Source organism: Aquarana catesbeiana, linkage group LG02 (assembly GCF_042186555.1).
Source record: "Aquarana catesbeiana isolate 2022-GZ linkage group LG02, ASM4218655v1, whole genome shotgun sequence".
NCBI classification, from domain to species: Eukaryota; Metazoa; Chordata; class Amphibia; order Anura; family Ranidae; genus Aquarana; species Aquarana catesbeiana.
In genome coordinates, this window is record NC_133325.1 from 31,469,377 (window position 1) to 31,485,334 (window position 15,958).

Here is a 15,958-nt window from a genome sequence, read left to right on the forward strand (position 1 = left end):
CCGTGATTGGCCGCTCAGTCACCTGGGACCTGTAATGGGTCTCAGATGATTGACAGGAGGGAGGGAGCAGAGTGGAGCCCTTCCTGTGCCGAGGGGGAAGTGATGTCACCAGCCCAGGCACTGGAAGAGGCAGACTACGAGGGACCACCTAGCAACAGGCATTTAGAGGTAAGTAAAAAAAAAAAAAAAAAAAAATCCAAATTTTTTTTGTTTTTTTTTTTTAAGGATTTTTTATGTATTTTTTTTTTTTTTTTGGATGGAACCCCACTTTAAATTAAAAAAAAAAAAAAAAAAAAATACACCCAAGCACATAAAATGAGGCCTCCCCACCCCCACATTTAAGCACGTACAGACGTAAACACACACGGCAGGATGCCTATGCCTGAAAACGCTGATTGCGATACACGTTACACATCGCCATGCATGCCGGAATGAGAGCAATAATTCTAACACCAGACCTCCTTCATAACACTAAACTTATGGCTTATAGGGGGCTTTTAAAATGTTGCCTATGGAAAATATAGGGTACTGACATGTTGGGTATCTATTTACTTGGTGCAACCTCAGCTTTTATATTTTACCAAAATTTGGGTAATTTATTGTGTTTTTCAGCCCCCCCTAAAATTAACATTTAGTGTGGTTTTTTTTTACTGAAATTTTGTGTTTCCTAGACCTTTGGGGTAATATCGTGTGACATAAAAAATTGAAACTACCACTATTTTATTCTCTAGGGTGTCTGCATTCAGAAAATATAGAATGTTCGGGGGGGGGTTGGGGGGTTTGTGTAATCCTCAGGCCTCAAATGATTTTTTTTAAACGTGTGCATTGACATTTGTCAGCAATTTGTTCCGAAAAAAAAAAAAAAAATCAAGGAATCTTTTACCTGGGTTTGGGGTGCCTCTAGATCTTGCATACCTTTAAAAAGGGTACCATGATAGAGAAGAGGTTGAGAAACGTTGGTGAAGACCATCCGGCGTGTCTCTATACTCACCCACTGTACCTCTTCTGTCCTGGCCGGCAGAGTCTCTACACGGATCCTTATATACAGAAAACAGCTGATGTTTCTGCTCCATGCAGTCGTCTGAAATAGGAGACAAATGGGGTGTAAACTCACACATGATCTGGGTGTCAATATGTAGGTTATTAAAAAAAAAATGTTGAAAAAGTAAAACGGGCATTAGGTGTTTAGGAGGTCAATGATGACTATATACTCAGACCAAATGTAAGAGTGTCAGTACACTAGACAATAAACTAATTTGCTTACCTACATCATTTTTTATATTTTTCTTCTGGGGACAAAGACGGCTTTTTTTGGTATACTGTTTTAAGAAATGACCTGCATATTTTTTTTCTTTTAAACTTTTCTTTCTATAAGCTGACAAATGGACAGATGCTTTTTTTGCTTTTTTTTTTTTTTTTTTTTTCACATTTTTTATATATATAATTATTGTGGCTTAGGCGCCACCTAGTGACTATTTGTAGTATTGCATGCCTGGAATGGCTGTTGATCCTGCATACTCGTCTTTACATACTGTATATACTTTCATATATTTTAATTTTAGACATCACAATGGTGACCCCCTTAACCCTTTGGAAGATTTATCAATTGGATTTAATTAATTAACAGACCTTGACTCAGCCGTGTTCCACCTGTCCCACCGTCTATGTGTCATTTGTGTTGTTACTAAAGGGGTGTTACCCATACACTGGAAATGGAAAGCTTTGTACATACATTTTGTAACCTCTGGCTTTATTGGTCATGTACCTTTGACTGATAATCTAGTTGATGAGAACCCATTGTCAATATACATTATCCAGTTTTTACAGGATTCCTTTGGATTTGCTCGCCTAGGGATGTTCATGACCTTGGGTGCCCCTCTAGTTTGCCAACTCAGCCAATAAGGTAGCTATCCTATCCCCAATGTTTATTAAAAACCATAGAATATATGGGATATTTACTATTATTTTTAATTGGTGCTATTTATATACTCACATATTTCATTCCTTTTTTCAGTATTTAGTTCTCCTGTCTTCCCATTTTGCTCACCTGAAGAAGCGACGAATCTGCGAAACATGTTGGGAGCCTGACCTTTAATGTTTATCGGTAACTGGAGACACCCATCATTCTTAGTGGGACTCCAACAGAGGTGGTATAACCATTTACAATGATAAAGATATGCAATACCCGATGTTTTAACCACTTGCCGACCAGCTCCTGTACATATACATCGGCACTTTGAAGATGGATATCTCGGTAACAGCAGCAGCTGCTGCCATAGCCGAGGTATCCATCTCTTCAGGAGCCGGTCGTGTTTACGATAATGGTGGTCTCTGCGGCGGATTTGCCACGACATCACCGTTATCGGCGGCTGGAGAGGTGCCACCCCCCTCCCATCGCTCTCCCGCGCCCTCCGCTGCTTACCGGAGTCATCAGCAGCGGCGGAGGCGATCGGGTCCTTGTCGTGGCTGGGTATGGAGACGAGTGAGGGGAAGATGGCCCCCACCCGCCTCCATACCATAGCACGACGTCATAACGTCACTTCCGCCCATACGTCTTAAAGGGCCATTTTTTCAAATGGCAATTTTTTTTTTAATTGCATTTTAGTCCAAATATGAGATCTGAGGACTTTTTGATATTTAAGAGGTCCTGTCATGCTTTTTTCTATTACAAGGGATATTTACATTCCTTGTAATTGGAATAAAAGTGATCCATTTATTTTTTTTAAACAGTGAAAAAATAAATAAAATCAAGTAAAATAAAAAAAAAAAATTTAAAGCGCCCCGTCCCGATGAGCTTGCGCGCAGAAGCGCACTCATACGTGAGTAGCGCCCGCATATGAAAACGATGGTCAAACCACACATGTGAGATATCGCCGCAATCGTTCGAGCAAGAGCAATAATTCTAGACCTCCTCTGTAACTCAAAACATGCAACCTGTAGAATTTTTAAAACGTCGCCTATGGAGATTTTTAAGGGTAAAAGCTTGACGCCATTCCACGAGCGGGTGCAATTTTGAAGCGTGACATGTTGGGTATCAATTTACTTGGCGTAACATTATCTTTCACAATATAAAAAAAAAAATTGGGCTAACTTTACTGTTGTCTTATTTTTTTAAGACTTTTTTTTAAGACCGCTGCGCAAATACAGTGTGAAAAAAGTATTGCAATGGCCGCCATTTTATTCTCTAGGGTGTTAGGAAAAAAAATATATAATGTTTGGGGTTCCAAGTAATTTTTTAGCAAAAAAAACCTGTTTTAAACTTGTAAACACCAAAATCTCAAAACGAGGCTGGTGGTAATTAATGTTGACTGTATGTACAATAAACTTGATTGATTTTAAAGAATCATGCTGTAAAGTCATGTGATGGTACCGGGAAAATCCTTCTTGCCCCCACCCTCCCCTTTTTTCTAGAATTCAATATTACTGGAATGTTGGTACCTTTAGTTTTGTTTATACACGCCTGAGCAATTATTGTTTAATGCACCGAGAAGTTGACGGAGAAAACATCTCCATCAAACTCACACAGTATTAATGCTGCAGGCATAAACACAGACACTCCAGGACAAGAAATAAGTCAGCACAGCCACTAAATCCCTCTAGAATGTCCCAACTATGCCAGATAAGTCCAACAGACAGGAAGAGGCCAAGGCAGGATACACAACAGGACCTCCCCAGGGGAGCAAGGCTCACGGGGTACTCCAGTGCTTAACAAAAAGGGAACCCAAAACAAGTACATCTCACTGAAAAGATCCCCACTGTTAAGGTGGGACCTTGCTGGATCAACAACGGAGACAACTTCCAGGTTGGAAAGGCCACCTAAGAAAAGCACAGGCTACAATCTGTGGAGGAGGAAGAGACAACCACCAAGGTCATCCAACTCCAAGAGGAAGGCGAGTACTAGTCATGCCCTGGACCAAAGGCACATCAGTCATGGCAGATCTCCAGGTAGCACAATCCCAAAATTATCTGCTGTCTCATTGAAAACTTGAATGGACAATCAGGTGACACCTTCCTCTGGGATAGGAAGGTTGTTAGCAGCCTTCAGGAACACCCAAGAGCCAGGGCTCTATCTGACTTGAGAGAACACTGCGACAAACCAGTCTGGAGTCGGTCAGTCATATGTGCCTCCTGTGAGAAATACTGACAGGTTGCCTGTCATCAAGGTCCGTCTCAGCCAACCCTGTAAATAGCTAAAGGCCGGCATTTGCTCATAGGGTGATTTAGGGTGGCTACTGAATGGATACTATCCAGCCTGTCGCTCAGCTCAGCTGTTTATAGAAAGTCTAGGAGACTTGAGGGAAAAAATAAAAGATTTTCCTGCAAAAAAAAAAAAAAAAAAGAAGAAGATTAAGATTCCCAAGAGGGAGCTTCCTCTAGTTGTTGGGGAGGAGGGGGTTGGCCACAATTAGGGGCCGCCCCCCAAGGCTGGGTTTCTGTTCTTGTGCTTAGTGTCCTACTATTGAAGGCGGCACCATAGCCAATGGCCAGAGGTCAAGATCTTTGCTATGTCCTTCAACAAAATAAAGCGAAAAAAATACATTTTTGGTACTTTTAAATTAATGCTCTCTCATATTTGTTACTTTATATGCAGTAAAGCTGCATAGACAGTAATAGATATGAAGGTTTTAACTTGCAAGGGTTTAACTTGCTATGCTGGCAACACACAGATGAACTGGAATGGAGCCCACCAAGAAGCGAGATGGTTCTCCAACGGTATGATACCATGATAAACCCCCCCCCCCCCCCCCAACACTGCTCCAAATAATAGCGATGTTCATGAGAGCAGAATTTGGTGGTGGGGACTATACTGCTGAAGAGCCAGCCCGCTACTTCATGTGAAAGCTGCAGTCTGACTCTGCTAGCAGAGTATTCTAACCCTTGATGCAGCACTTAACAGTACATGCAGCTCAACTGTCTTACAGTAATAAATAGTGAGGTTACAATTAGCCTTTTATGATGCCTTTTATGATGTGTTCCTAGAGGAGAAGACAACCCCAAGGAAAGTGTAAAGACCACAGTGGTTAGCATGTCTGCTTTGCAGCACTGGGGGTCTTTGTATTAAAAACGTTTGTCATCTCAGCCAATGAAAAAGGGAGAGACCCCGGAGAACCTTGGCTCTCATGCACATCGCTGGATCAGGATCTGGCTTAAAGGGGTTGTAAAGGTAATTTTTTTTTTTTTTTAAAATAACAAACATGTTATACTTACCTTCACTGTGCAGCTCGTTCTGCACAGAGCGGCCCCGAACCTGGTCTTCTGGGGTCCCTCGGCGGCTGTTTCAGCTCCTCCCCGCAAGCATTTACCACCTTAATGTGAGCTCCCTCGCATGGTGGTGAGTGCTTGCGGGCGCGCACCCGTGATACAGCCGGCGGCTATAGCCGCTCGCTGTATCACTCGGCCCCGGCGCGCCGCGTCATCGGATGTGATTGACAGCAGCGCGAGCCAATGGCTGCGCTGCTTTCAATCCATCCACTGCAGCCAATCAGCGACCAAGCTGAGCTGCAATGAAGATAACGAGGACGAGCAGCGAAGATTCGAGGCGTCAGGTAAGTAAAACGGGGGGCCTGGGGGCGGCGGTACTGTCAAAAGTTTTTTCACCTTAATGCATAGAATGCATTAAGGTGAAAAAATTTTTACCTTTACAACCCCTTTAAGTGAGTATTGGGGGGGCTGAGGAGGGAGCTGCACACTGAAGGTTTTTTACCTTCAAGCATAGAATGCATGAAGGTGAAAAACCTTCAGCCTTTACAACCACTTTAAATCACAGCCAGAACACTGTTCAAGATTAAAGATGGAGGGTGGAAGAAGGTGGAGGGTGGAAGGTGGATGGGAGATGGAAGAAGGTGGAGGATGGAAGGTGGAAGAAGGTGGCGGATAGAGGATGGAGGGTGGAAGGTGGAGGATGGAAGGTGGAAGATGGAGGGTGGAAGGTGGAAGATGGAAGAAGGAAGAAGGTGGAAGGTGGAGGATGGAAGAAGGTGGAGGATGGAAGAAGGTGGAGGATGGAAGAAGGTGGAGGATGGAAGAAGGTGGAGGATGGAAGAAGGTGGAGGATGGAAGAAGGTGGAGGATGGAAGAAGGTGGAGGATGGAAGAAGGTGGAGGATGGAAGAAGGTGGAGGATGGAAGAAGGTGGAGGATGGAAGGTGGAGGGCAGGGGATGGAAGGTGGAGGGCGGAAGGTGGAACGTAGAAGGTGGAGGAAGGTGAAGGGTGGAACGTGGAAGGTGGAAGAAGGTGGCGGATAGAGGATGGAGTGTGGAAGGTGGAGGGTGGAAGGTGGAAGAAGGTGAAGGATGGAAGGTGGAAGAAGGTGGAGGATGTAGAATGGCGGAGGATGGAAGGTGGAGGGTGGAAGAAGGTGGCGGATGGAGGGTGGAAGGTGGAAGGTGGAGGCTGGAAGGTGGAAGGTGGAAGATTATATGTACAAACAACAAAGCACAGCATTCACTCCTGCATACATATGTACAGGTGCAGATCAGATGATCCTATGTAAAAATCACCAAATACAGTATAACAATGTATACAAATAGGTACAAGTTTACAGATCAGCGCTTCCTAAATTAGTAGACGACATTTACCTGTGGAACAATTGTCAAAGTTCAAGTCTCCACAAAGGACATCAAACACAACCAGATCTCCATCTTCACTGTATTGTGACTGGAAGTCCAAAACCCATTGCAGGAGCAAAGACATCTGATCACAGCGGATGACCGCATCACCTAAATGCAAAGAGAGGTTTGATTGGTGCGGGGGTATCTGTATGCACAGTGACACCTGATTATAACATACCCCAGAATCCATACAGCTGAAGCTTATTCTGCTTATATTTTGCCTTCCCTGGTTCCAGGGATCCATCCAGCTGCATTATTGACACAAGGCTGAGAACCATCCATGCCCGCCACCTCCCCAGCCTGTCACTCCAGTAAGTACAGGAGGAGCGGTGACTGCGGTCATGTGATCTGTCAGCTCTTCTATTTATCTTTATTTTTTTTTACTGACACCACAATTCTCCTTTAACCCTTTCGCTGACATTTTTTAATTTTTTGCACATTTAAAAAAATAATAATTTTAGGCCTGAAGATTACTTTTTCCCCAAAGCTGTATATGTTTTCTGAAGGCAGAGACCCTGGGGAATAAAATAGTGGTAGTTCCAATTTTTTATCGCACATGATATAGTTTAGCAATCCATGAAAGGTCTTTTTAGGGCACACAGACACAATGGGGTTGATTTATTAAAAATGGAGAGCGCAAAATCTGGAGCAGCTCTGCATGATAGCCAATAGTCAAGCACCGAAATTTCGGTAGTTGAAAATTATCGTCCAAAAATAGGGTTTTAAGCGTGCCAATAATGGCTGCCGAAAACGCCCACAATCTTCCTGTGATTTTGATGCAACTTTACTGTGATTTTGATGCAATTTTACATGGTGTTGTGCTAATGGTGTTTTTCATAGGTCATGGGACACAAAAAAAAATGTATCAACAAAGCAACACGGGTGCATTTTTGATGCTTTCTTGCTGCATTTTCAATGCATTTCCATGGGGAGGTGCGTTTTTGGTACGGTTTGCCAAATATGCACCAAGCAGGATTTTTAACACTGCTTCAAAAGGTGTCGATAATGACCAATAATCAATTCATATTAATTTAAATTCATGAGGTTAAAAAGTCGAATATAATACAATTATTTATGAAAATATATATATTTTTTAAAAACCATCAATTTGCGGCCAAGTGCATCCTGAATTTTCATTACGGTTCACCACCAGTAGCCAATTAGCTTCTAACTTCAGCTTCTTCAATTAAGCTTTGACAATAAAACCTGGAAGCCGATTGGTTTCTATGTGGAGCGGCACCAGAATTTGCACTCTCCAGTTTTAGGAAAGCAAACCCATTATGTTACCCAATTTTATTGCTAAAATATAAAAGATGAGGTTGTGCCGAGTAAATAGATACCAAACATGCCAGGGCTTGGTTTCTCCGCTCCTCATGTTGCTTTTTTACCATTTGTGATCACAATTTTTATCTGTATGCCTGGTTTTATGGAAAATAAACACCACCTTTTTTGATCTACACCATTGGAAGCTCTCTCTTTTTGTTTTTACATAATTCTGCCTTTGAGCTTGTCTGATCGTTCCATCCAGTCTTTCCATGCTTGCTGGCTCCTATCATCATTATGATTCCATCGAGAGAGAACTGGACTGTGTGAGGCTTCGCTGACCATTCTGGACCTATCGAATGATCCTTTGGTTCTTCCGGACCGTTCCTGCCTCGGTGTGCTCCTATGCTTGTTTGACCTGGTGTCGCTGACATCCAGGTCCACTGGCTCTGGTAAGAGTACCCATCTTTGCTTTACCTTTGACGTCAATGTCTCCAGATATACACCTAACTGTCCCTGGCTTCTGTATATGAAGTTTGTGGCTCACCTACATAGTTACATAGTAGGTGAGGTTGAAAAAAGACACACGTCCATCAAGTCCAACCCATGTGTGTGATTATGTGTCAGTATTACCTTACATATCCCTGTATGTTGCGGTCATTCAGGTGATTATCTAATAGTTTCTTGAAGCTATCAATGCTCCCCGCTTAGACCACTGCCTGTGGAAGGGAATTCCACATCCTTACCGCTCTTACAGTAAAGAACCCTCTACGTAGTTTAAGGTTAAACCTCTTTTCTTCTAATTGTAATGAGTGGCCCCGAGTCTTATTAAACTCTCTTCTGCGAAAAAGTTTTATCCCTATTGTGGGGTCACCAGTACAGTATTTGTAAATTGAAATCATATCCCCTCTCAAGCGTCTCTTCTCCAGAGAGAATAAGTTCAGTGCTCGCAACCTTTCCTCATAACTAAGATCCTCCAGACCCTTTATTAGCTTTGTTGCCCTTCTTTGTACTTGCTCCATTCCCAGTACATCCTTCCTGAGGACTGGTGCCCAGAACTGGACAGCATACTCCAGGTGCGGCCGGACCAGAGTCTTGTAGAGCGGGAGAATTATCGTTCTATCTCTGGAGTTGATCCCCCTTTTAATACATGTCAATATTCTGTTTGCCTTATTAGCAGCAGCTTGGCATTGCATGCCATTGCTGAGCCTATCATCTACTAGGACCCCCAGGTCCTTTTCCATCCTAGATTCCCCCAGAGGTTCTCCGCCCAGTGTATAGATTGCATTCATATTTTTGCCACCCAAATGCATTATTTTACATTTTTCTACATTGAACCTCATTTGCCATGTAGTCGCCCACCCCATTAATTTGTTCAGGTCTTTTTGCAAGGTTTCCACATCCTGCGGAGAAGTTATTGCCCTGCTTAGCTTAGTATCGTCTGCAAATACAAAGATTGAACTGTTTATCCCATCCTCCAGATCGTTTATAAACAAATTAAATAGGATTGGTCCCAGCACAGAACCCTGGGGAACCCCACTACCCACCCCTGACCATTCTGAGTACTCCCCATTTATCACCACCCTCTGAACACGCCCTTGTAGCCAGTTTTCAATCCAGGTACTCACCTTATGGTCCATGCCAACGCACCTTATTTTGTACAGTAAACGTTTATGGGGAACTGTGTCAAATGTTTTTGCAAAATCCAGATACACCACATCTACGGGCCTTCCTTTATCTAGATGGCAACTCACCTCCTCATAGAAGGTTAATAGATTGGTTTGGCAAGAACGATTCTTCATGAATCCATGCTGATTACTGCTAATGATATTGTTCTTATTACTAAAATCTTGTATATAGTCCCTTATCATCCCCTCCAAGATTTTACATACTATTGATGTTAGGCTAACTGGTCTGTAATTCCCAGGGATGTTTTTTGGGCCCTTTTTAAATATTGGTGCTACATTGGCTTTTCTCCAATCAGCTGGTACCATTTCAGTCAATAGACTGTCTGTAAAAATTAGGAACAACGGTCTGGCAATCACCTGACTGAGTTCCCTAAGTACCCTCGGATGCAAGCCATCTGGTCCCGGTGATTTATTAATGTTAAGTTTCTCAAGTCTAATTTTAATTCCGTCCTCTGTTAACCATGGGGGTGCTTCCTGTGTTGTGTCATGAGGATAAACACTGCAGTTTTGGTTACTGAAGCCCCCCGATTCCCTCGTGAAGACTGAGGAGAAGAATAAATTCAATACCTTTGCCATCTCCCCATCCTTTGTAACCAGATGTCCTTCCTCGTTCTTTATGGGGCCAATATGGTCTGTCCTCCCTTTTTTACTGTTTACATACTTAAAGAATTTCTTGGGATTTTTTTTGCTCTCCTCCGCTATGTGTCTTTCATGTTCTATCTTAGCCGTCCTAATTGCACCCTTACATTTCTCATTGCATTCTTTATAAAGTCTGAATGCTGAGGATGATCCCTCAACCTTGTATTTTTTGAAGGCCTTCTCCTTTGCTTTTATATGCATTTTTACATTGGAGTTAAGCCATCCAGGATTTTTGTTCGCTTTTTTAAATTTATTACCCAATGGGATACATTGGCTAATGCCCTTATTTAATATGCTCTTAAAGCAAACCCATCTCTCCTCTGTATTCTTTGTTCCTAATATTTTATCCCAATTTATGCCTTTTAGCAAGGTTTGTAGTTTAGGGAAGTTGGCTCTTTTGAAATTCAGTGTCTTTGTATTCCCTTTATGTTTCCTATTTGTGTAATTTATACTGAACCTAATTGACCTGTGACCGCTGTTACCTAAATTGCCCCATATTTCCACATCTGTGATCAGGTCTGTATTGTTGGTAATCAGTAGATCCAGTAATGTTTTATTTCTAGTTGGTGCGTCTACCATCTGACCCATAAAATTGTCCTGCAAGACACTAAGGAACTGGCGAGCCTTAAATGAATGCGCGGTTCCCTCCGCCCAGTCTATGTCTGGATAATTAAAATCCCCCATTATGATAACACTTCCCATCCTTGCTGCTAATCCAAATTGTGATAGGAGATCCGTCTCCACTTCCTCCTTCAGGTTAAGGGGCCTATAGCATACTCCCAGTATTATTTTCCCCTTAGCTTCATCCCTTTGGAGCTCTACCCATAAGGATTCCAACTCCTCTCTAGCTCCCTCAGTGATGTCATCTCCCACATTCGCTTGTACATTATTCTTGATATATAGGCATACCCCTCCCCCCTTTTTACCCTCTCTATCCTTGCGGTATAGGGTATACCCTTGAATGTTTGTCAGCCAATCATGAGAGCTGTTGAACCAGGTCTCTGAAATTCCCACAAAATCCAAATCCTCCTTGTACAACAGTATCTCTAGTTCACCCATCTTGTCCACCATGCTCCTGGCATTGGTGAACATGCCACATAGTTTACACCGGTCGCATATTGTCCTCGTATTGGGTGTTTCAAAATTGCAACTAGGACTTGCTACTATACTCACCTTGTGTTTTTGTGCTTTGGTTAACCTACCACTAATGCCCCCAACACTACCCTCTGGAATATCATCCACGCTGGCTATCACTGTCTCTGGACCCTCCCCCCCCCACCCTACCTGCTGTTTGTTCTTATGGGAGTGATATATTTGGGTCTTTGTTCCACCCTTCAATGATTTTTTACTTTGTTGGGACTCATCTATGTTTATTCTTTATCATTTATGCACCGGTACAGGTTTTCCAGCACTGTTTATTTATATAAAATGGTACCTAGTATAATATATATATATATATATATATATATATATATACACACACACACACACACACACACACACACATATATATATACACACACACACGGTCACTCTTGTGTTTATATAGTTCACTAACACTGTTTTACCTTTAGCGCTACATTTCCTACTTCCACTTCTATTTGAATTTTTGTCACTTTCATGTGTAGCAGCTTCCCTTTTTTTTCCCTACATAGGTTAGCGCAATAATTTTCTGCATTTCACCAAACATGTCATGCCTTTAACCACTTCAATACAGGGCACTTTCACCCCGTTCCTGCCCAGGCCATTTTTTAGCTTTCTTTAGCTTTTTTTATCTTTTTCTTCACACAAATAGAGCTTCCTTTTGGTGGTATTTAATCACTGCTGGGGTTTTTATTTTTTACAAAATAAAATAAAAAAAGAAGACCGAAAGGTTTGGAAAAAAAAAAAGTTTTTCTTATTTTTTTGTCAGAAAATGTTGTAAATAAGTATTTTTTCTCCTTCACTGATGGGCACTGATGAGGCGGCACTTATGGGGAGGCACGAATATGTTGCACTGATGAGCACCGATAGGTGACACTGGTGGGCACTGAGGGGTCGGCACTGATGGGCATTACTGACGAGCAGGCACTGATAGGTGGCACTGGTGGGCGGTACTGATGAGCAGGCACTGACTGGCATCACTTATGGGGCTTTCCTGTAATCAGAGCACTGATGATCAGTGCCCCGATTATTACCTGCCCAGGTCTCCTCTGCGAGGAGATGCTGTTGATCGGCAGTCCTTGCCACACACTCTGTCAGTGTGAGGTGAGGAGAGCCGATTCACGGCACTTCCGTACTTTGCTGTCATTGGATACAGCCGATCACATGGTTAAAGAGCCGTGGCCGCAGCTCTTTACAGAGACCAGTGGTCGTGCCGTGACCTAGCAACATGGCGTGGCCACGATCGGCGTGCCCCGCCGCGATAGCGATCGTTTTGGGGAGCCGTCATATGACGTCCTCCCCAGGACGAGAGCTGCACCGTCCCTCCTTCATTTGGAACGGGAGGATGCGGGCAGGGCTCGGACCAGAATGCAATGCGTTTCGGATGTACCCACATAGCATTCCCTTCATGAGCACGGTGTTTTCATTTGCTTGAGTAGGTAGCAGCGCATGGTCCGAAACGCGTTGAATTCTGGTCCCGTGCCCTGCCCGCGTCATCCCGCTCCTGGTTGCCTACGATGCTGCGTTCTATCCTTTCGCATTCCACCTGGTGGTACCAGCAGTTCCCGCGGCCCGCTCCAACTGGCGTGCTCCAGTTGACATGCCTGTTTACCTATCTATTGTAAGTAGCCCTGTTGCGGGGTCTATTAAAATACACCGTCTTACTGCACTTAGAGGCGCTTCTCTGCTTATGTTCTGGAGTTATTACAGCCAATCTTTTTTTTTTTTTTGTTGCTTGGGATCAATTTTAATTTACAAAATGATCATAGTATGGCTTTAAAAGTGACAATAAACCCTGTTTTTTTTATCTATTAAAGTAAATGTTCTGAACTCAAAAAAAGCCCCTTCTAAGTTCCTTCTCTCAGCTTCCTCCAAATTCCCTTTTTATGCTGCTGTGATCGAACTTCCTGTTAGAGGGTGGCTACCTTTGTTCTCTATTGTCCCTCTGTATGTAGGAACGTAGCCACCCTCCCTTGCTTCCTCCTGAGTAGGATTATGGACTACAGGACTTGTAGTGTGTACAGAACACTGCACATGACCGTAACAAACGTGCACTGCTCGCTCCAAACAAACAGAAATGTGGGGTATAAGGGGAGGTTCAGGAGTTCACGGAGAACATTACAAGGCGGCAAAAAAAAAAAAAAAAAACACAGTACAAAACTATTTCATGAAAAATTTATTACAGGGCCATTAACTACTTGAGGACCGCCCGTCATTATACGGAGGCTGTTTAACGTGGAATACTGTTATGGAAGCAGATAGCTGCCATAACCCCAGTATCGTTTTAAACTGCGGGAGGTCCGCTTTCAGACAAAAGTGGTCTCTGCTGCGGATTCGCCACAAGATCACTTTTAAACGGCGGCGGGGGGTGCCCCTCCTCGGTGGTCTCCGACGCTTACCGGAGCTGTCAGTAGCAGCGGAGACGATCGGGTCCTCTACCCTCAGTAACATGAAGCCAAGTGAGGGAAAGATGGCCCCCGCTCGGCTCCATACCACTGGATGGCGGAAGGGACGTCAAACGTCACTTCTGCCCAATGGTCTTAATAGGAATAAAAGTGACCCAACAATTTTAATTTTTTTTTTTTTTTAAATGGACACTAAAAATAAAAAGTAAAATAAATAATAAAAAAAATAATAATTTAAAAAACGCCCGTCCCGCCAAGCTTGCGCGCAGAAGCAAACGCATCCGTAAGTCGCACCCCGCATATTAAACGATGTTTAAACCACACATGTGAGGTATCGGCGCGATCGATAGAGCGAGAGCAATAATTCTAGCAAAAGACCTCCTCTGTAACTCAAAACTGGTAACCTGTAGAATTTTTTTTAAACGTCGCCAATGGAGATTTTTAAGGGTCAAAGTTTGTCACCATTCCACGAGCGGGCGCAATTAAAAAAAAGTGTATTTTTTCCCAAAAAATTGTGTTTGTAAATACAGTATGACAGAGTATTGCAGTAGCACAGCTGAGTATGACAGCCATTTTATTCTCTGGGGTGTCTGAACAAAAAAAAAAATATATATATTTTTTTTTATATTATTTATATATATTTTTTTATATATAACTATGTTTATATTTATTCAGCCTGATGGTTTACAAGTGAATCCGCCAATACCGTAATCCCACCACTGCGCTTTAGAAAATAAACAAGGACAATCCTACAGCTGCCACATAAAAATGGAAAACATATGAACCGAATTCAAACCTCTAATAGATATAAGAATGAATGGTGGTGCTAACGTGATAATGATAAACTAAATATGAATAATATATATAAAAATGTGAAATGATGATAGTGGAGGGACCCAATCATCAATACCACAGTGAAGTATAAAGGTAAGAGAAAAAAAATGAAGACTGAGTATATGACCATAACCTACATAACGTGCCAAAGTAAATAATATCCACCCTGTAACAAGTGTAAAATGAATAAGTCACTATTCACAAAATTAATATATCACTAATCAAAAAATTGATTTGGATGCATAAAACCAGTCTATATATAGTTCAGATAAAAGTCCAAAAAGTGATAAGATCTCCAGTATGAGAAACAAAGTGTGATTCTTTTAATTGCCCACCACACCTCAGTGATGTGATTCCACTCCCCCAAAAAATTCACACTCACCAGCTGCTATAGCCTCACACTCTCGTGGGGGTTACATTCAGATTTCCAGTGTCCAAAGGTCTACATGTCAAGCTCTCTCTCTGAAGTAATAGACAAGGAATTATTATACAAGGTGGTATTGATGATTGGGTGCCTCCACCACCATTTCACATTTTTATATACAGTGGCTTGCGAAAGTATTCGGCCCCCTTGAACTTTTGAACCTTTTGCCACATTTCAGGCTTCAAACATAAAGATATAAAATTTTAATTTTTTGTGAAGAATCACCAACAAGTGGGACACAATTGTGAAGTGGAACGAAATCTATTGGATATTTTAAACTCTTTTAGCAATTAAAAAACTGAAAAGTGGTGCGTGCAAAATTATTCGGCCCCTTTACTTTCAGTGCAGCAAACTCACTTTAGAAGTTCAGCGAGGATCTCTGAATGATCCAATGTTGTCCTAAATGACTGATGGTGATAAATAGAATCCACCTGTGTGTAATCAAGTCTCTGTATAAATTCACCTGCTCTGTGATAGTCTCAGGGTTCTGTTGAAAGCGCAGAGAGCATCATGAAGACCAAGGAGCACACCAGGCAGGTCCGTAATACTGTTGTGGAGAAGTTTAAAGCCGGATTTGGATACAAAAAGATTTCCCAAGCTTTAAACATCCCAAGGAGCACTGTGCAAGCGATCATTTTGAAATGGAAGGAGTATCAGACCACTGCAAATCTACCAAGACCTGGCTGTCCCTCTAAACTTTCCACTCAGACAAGGAGAAGACTGATCAGAGATGCAGCCAAGAGGCCCATGATCACTCTGGATGAACTGCAGAGAACTACAGCTGAGGTGGGAGAGTCTGTCCATAGGACAACAATCAGTCGTACACTGCACAAATCTGGCCTTTATGGAAGAGTGGCAAGAAGAAAGCCATTTCTCAAAGATATCCATAAAAAGTCTCGTCTAATGTTTGCCACAAGCCACCTGGGAGACACACCAAACATGTGGAAGAA

General features: G+C 42.5%; 1 protein-coding gene across 4 annotated transcripts in view; it reads right to left on the reverse strand.

Moving 5' to 3' along the window:
- LOC141126765 (sphingomyelin phosphodiesterase 5-like) overlaps positions 1 to 15,958 on the reverse strand; it is a 60,105-nt gene that overhangs the window by 6,185 nt on the left and 37,962 nt on the right. For all 4 annotated transcript variants that reach the window (XM_073612746.1, XM_073612745.1, XM_073612744.1 and 1 more), the window contains 2 exons: positions 6,580 to 6,720; positions 992 to 1,081 (listed from right to left, as the gene is read on the reverse strand). In XM_073612746.1, the coding sequence (XP_073468847.1) occupies positions 992 to 1,081; positions 6,580 to 6,720 (231 nt within the window). The remainder of the gene's footprint in view (positions 1 to 991; positions 1,082 to 6,579; positions 6,721 to 15,958) is intronic.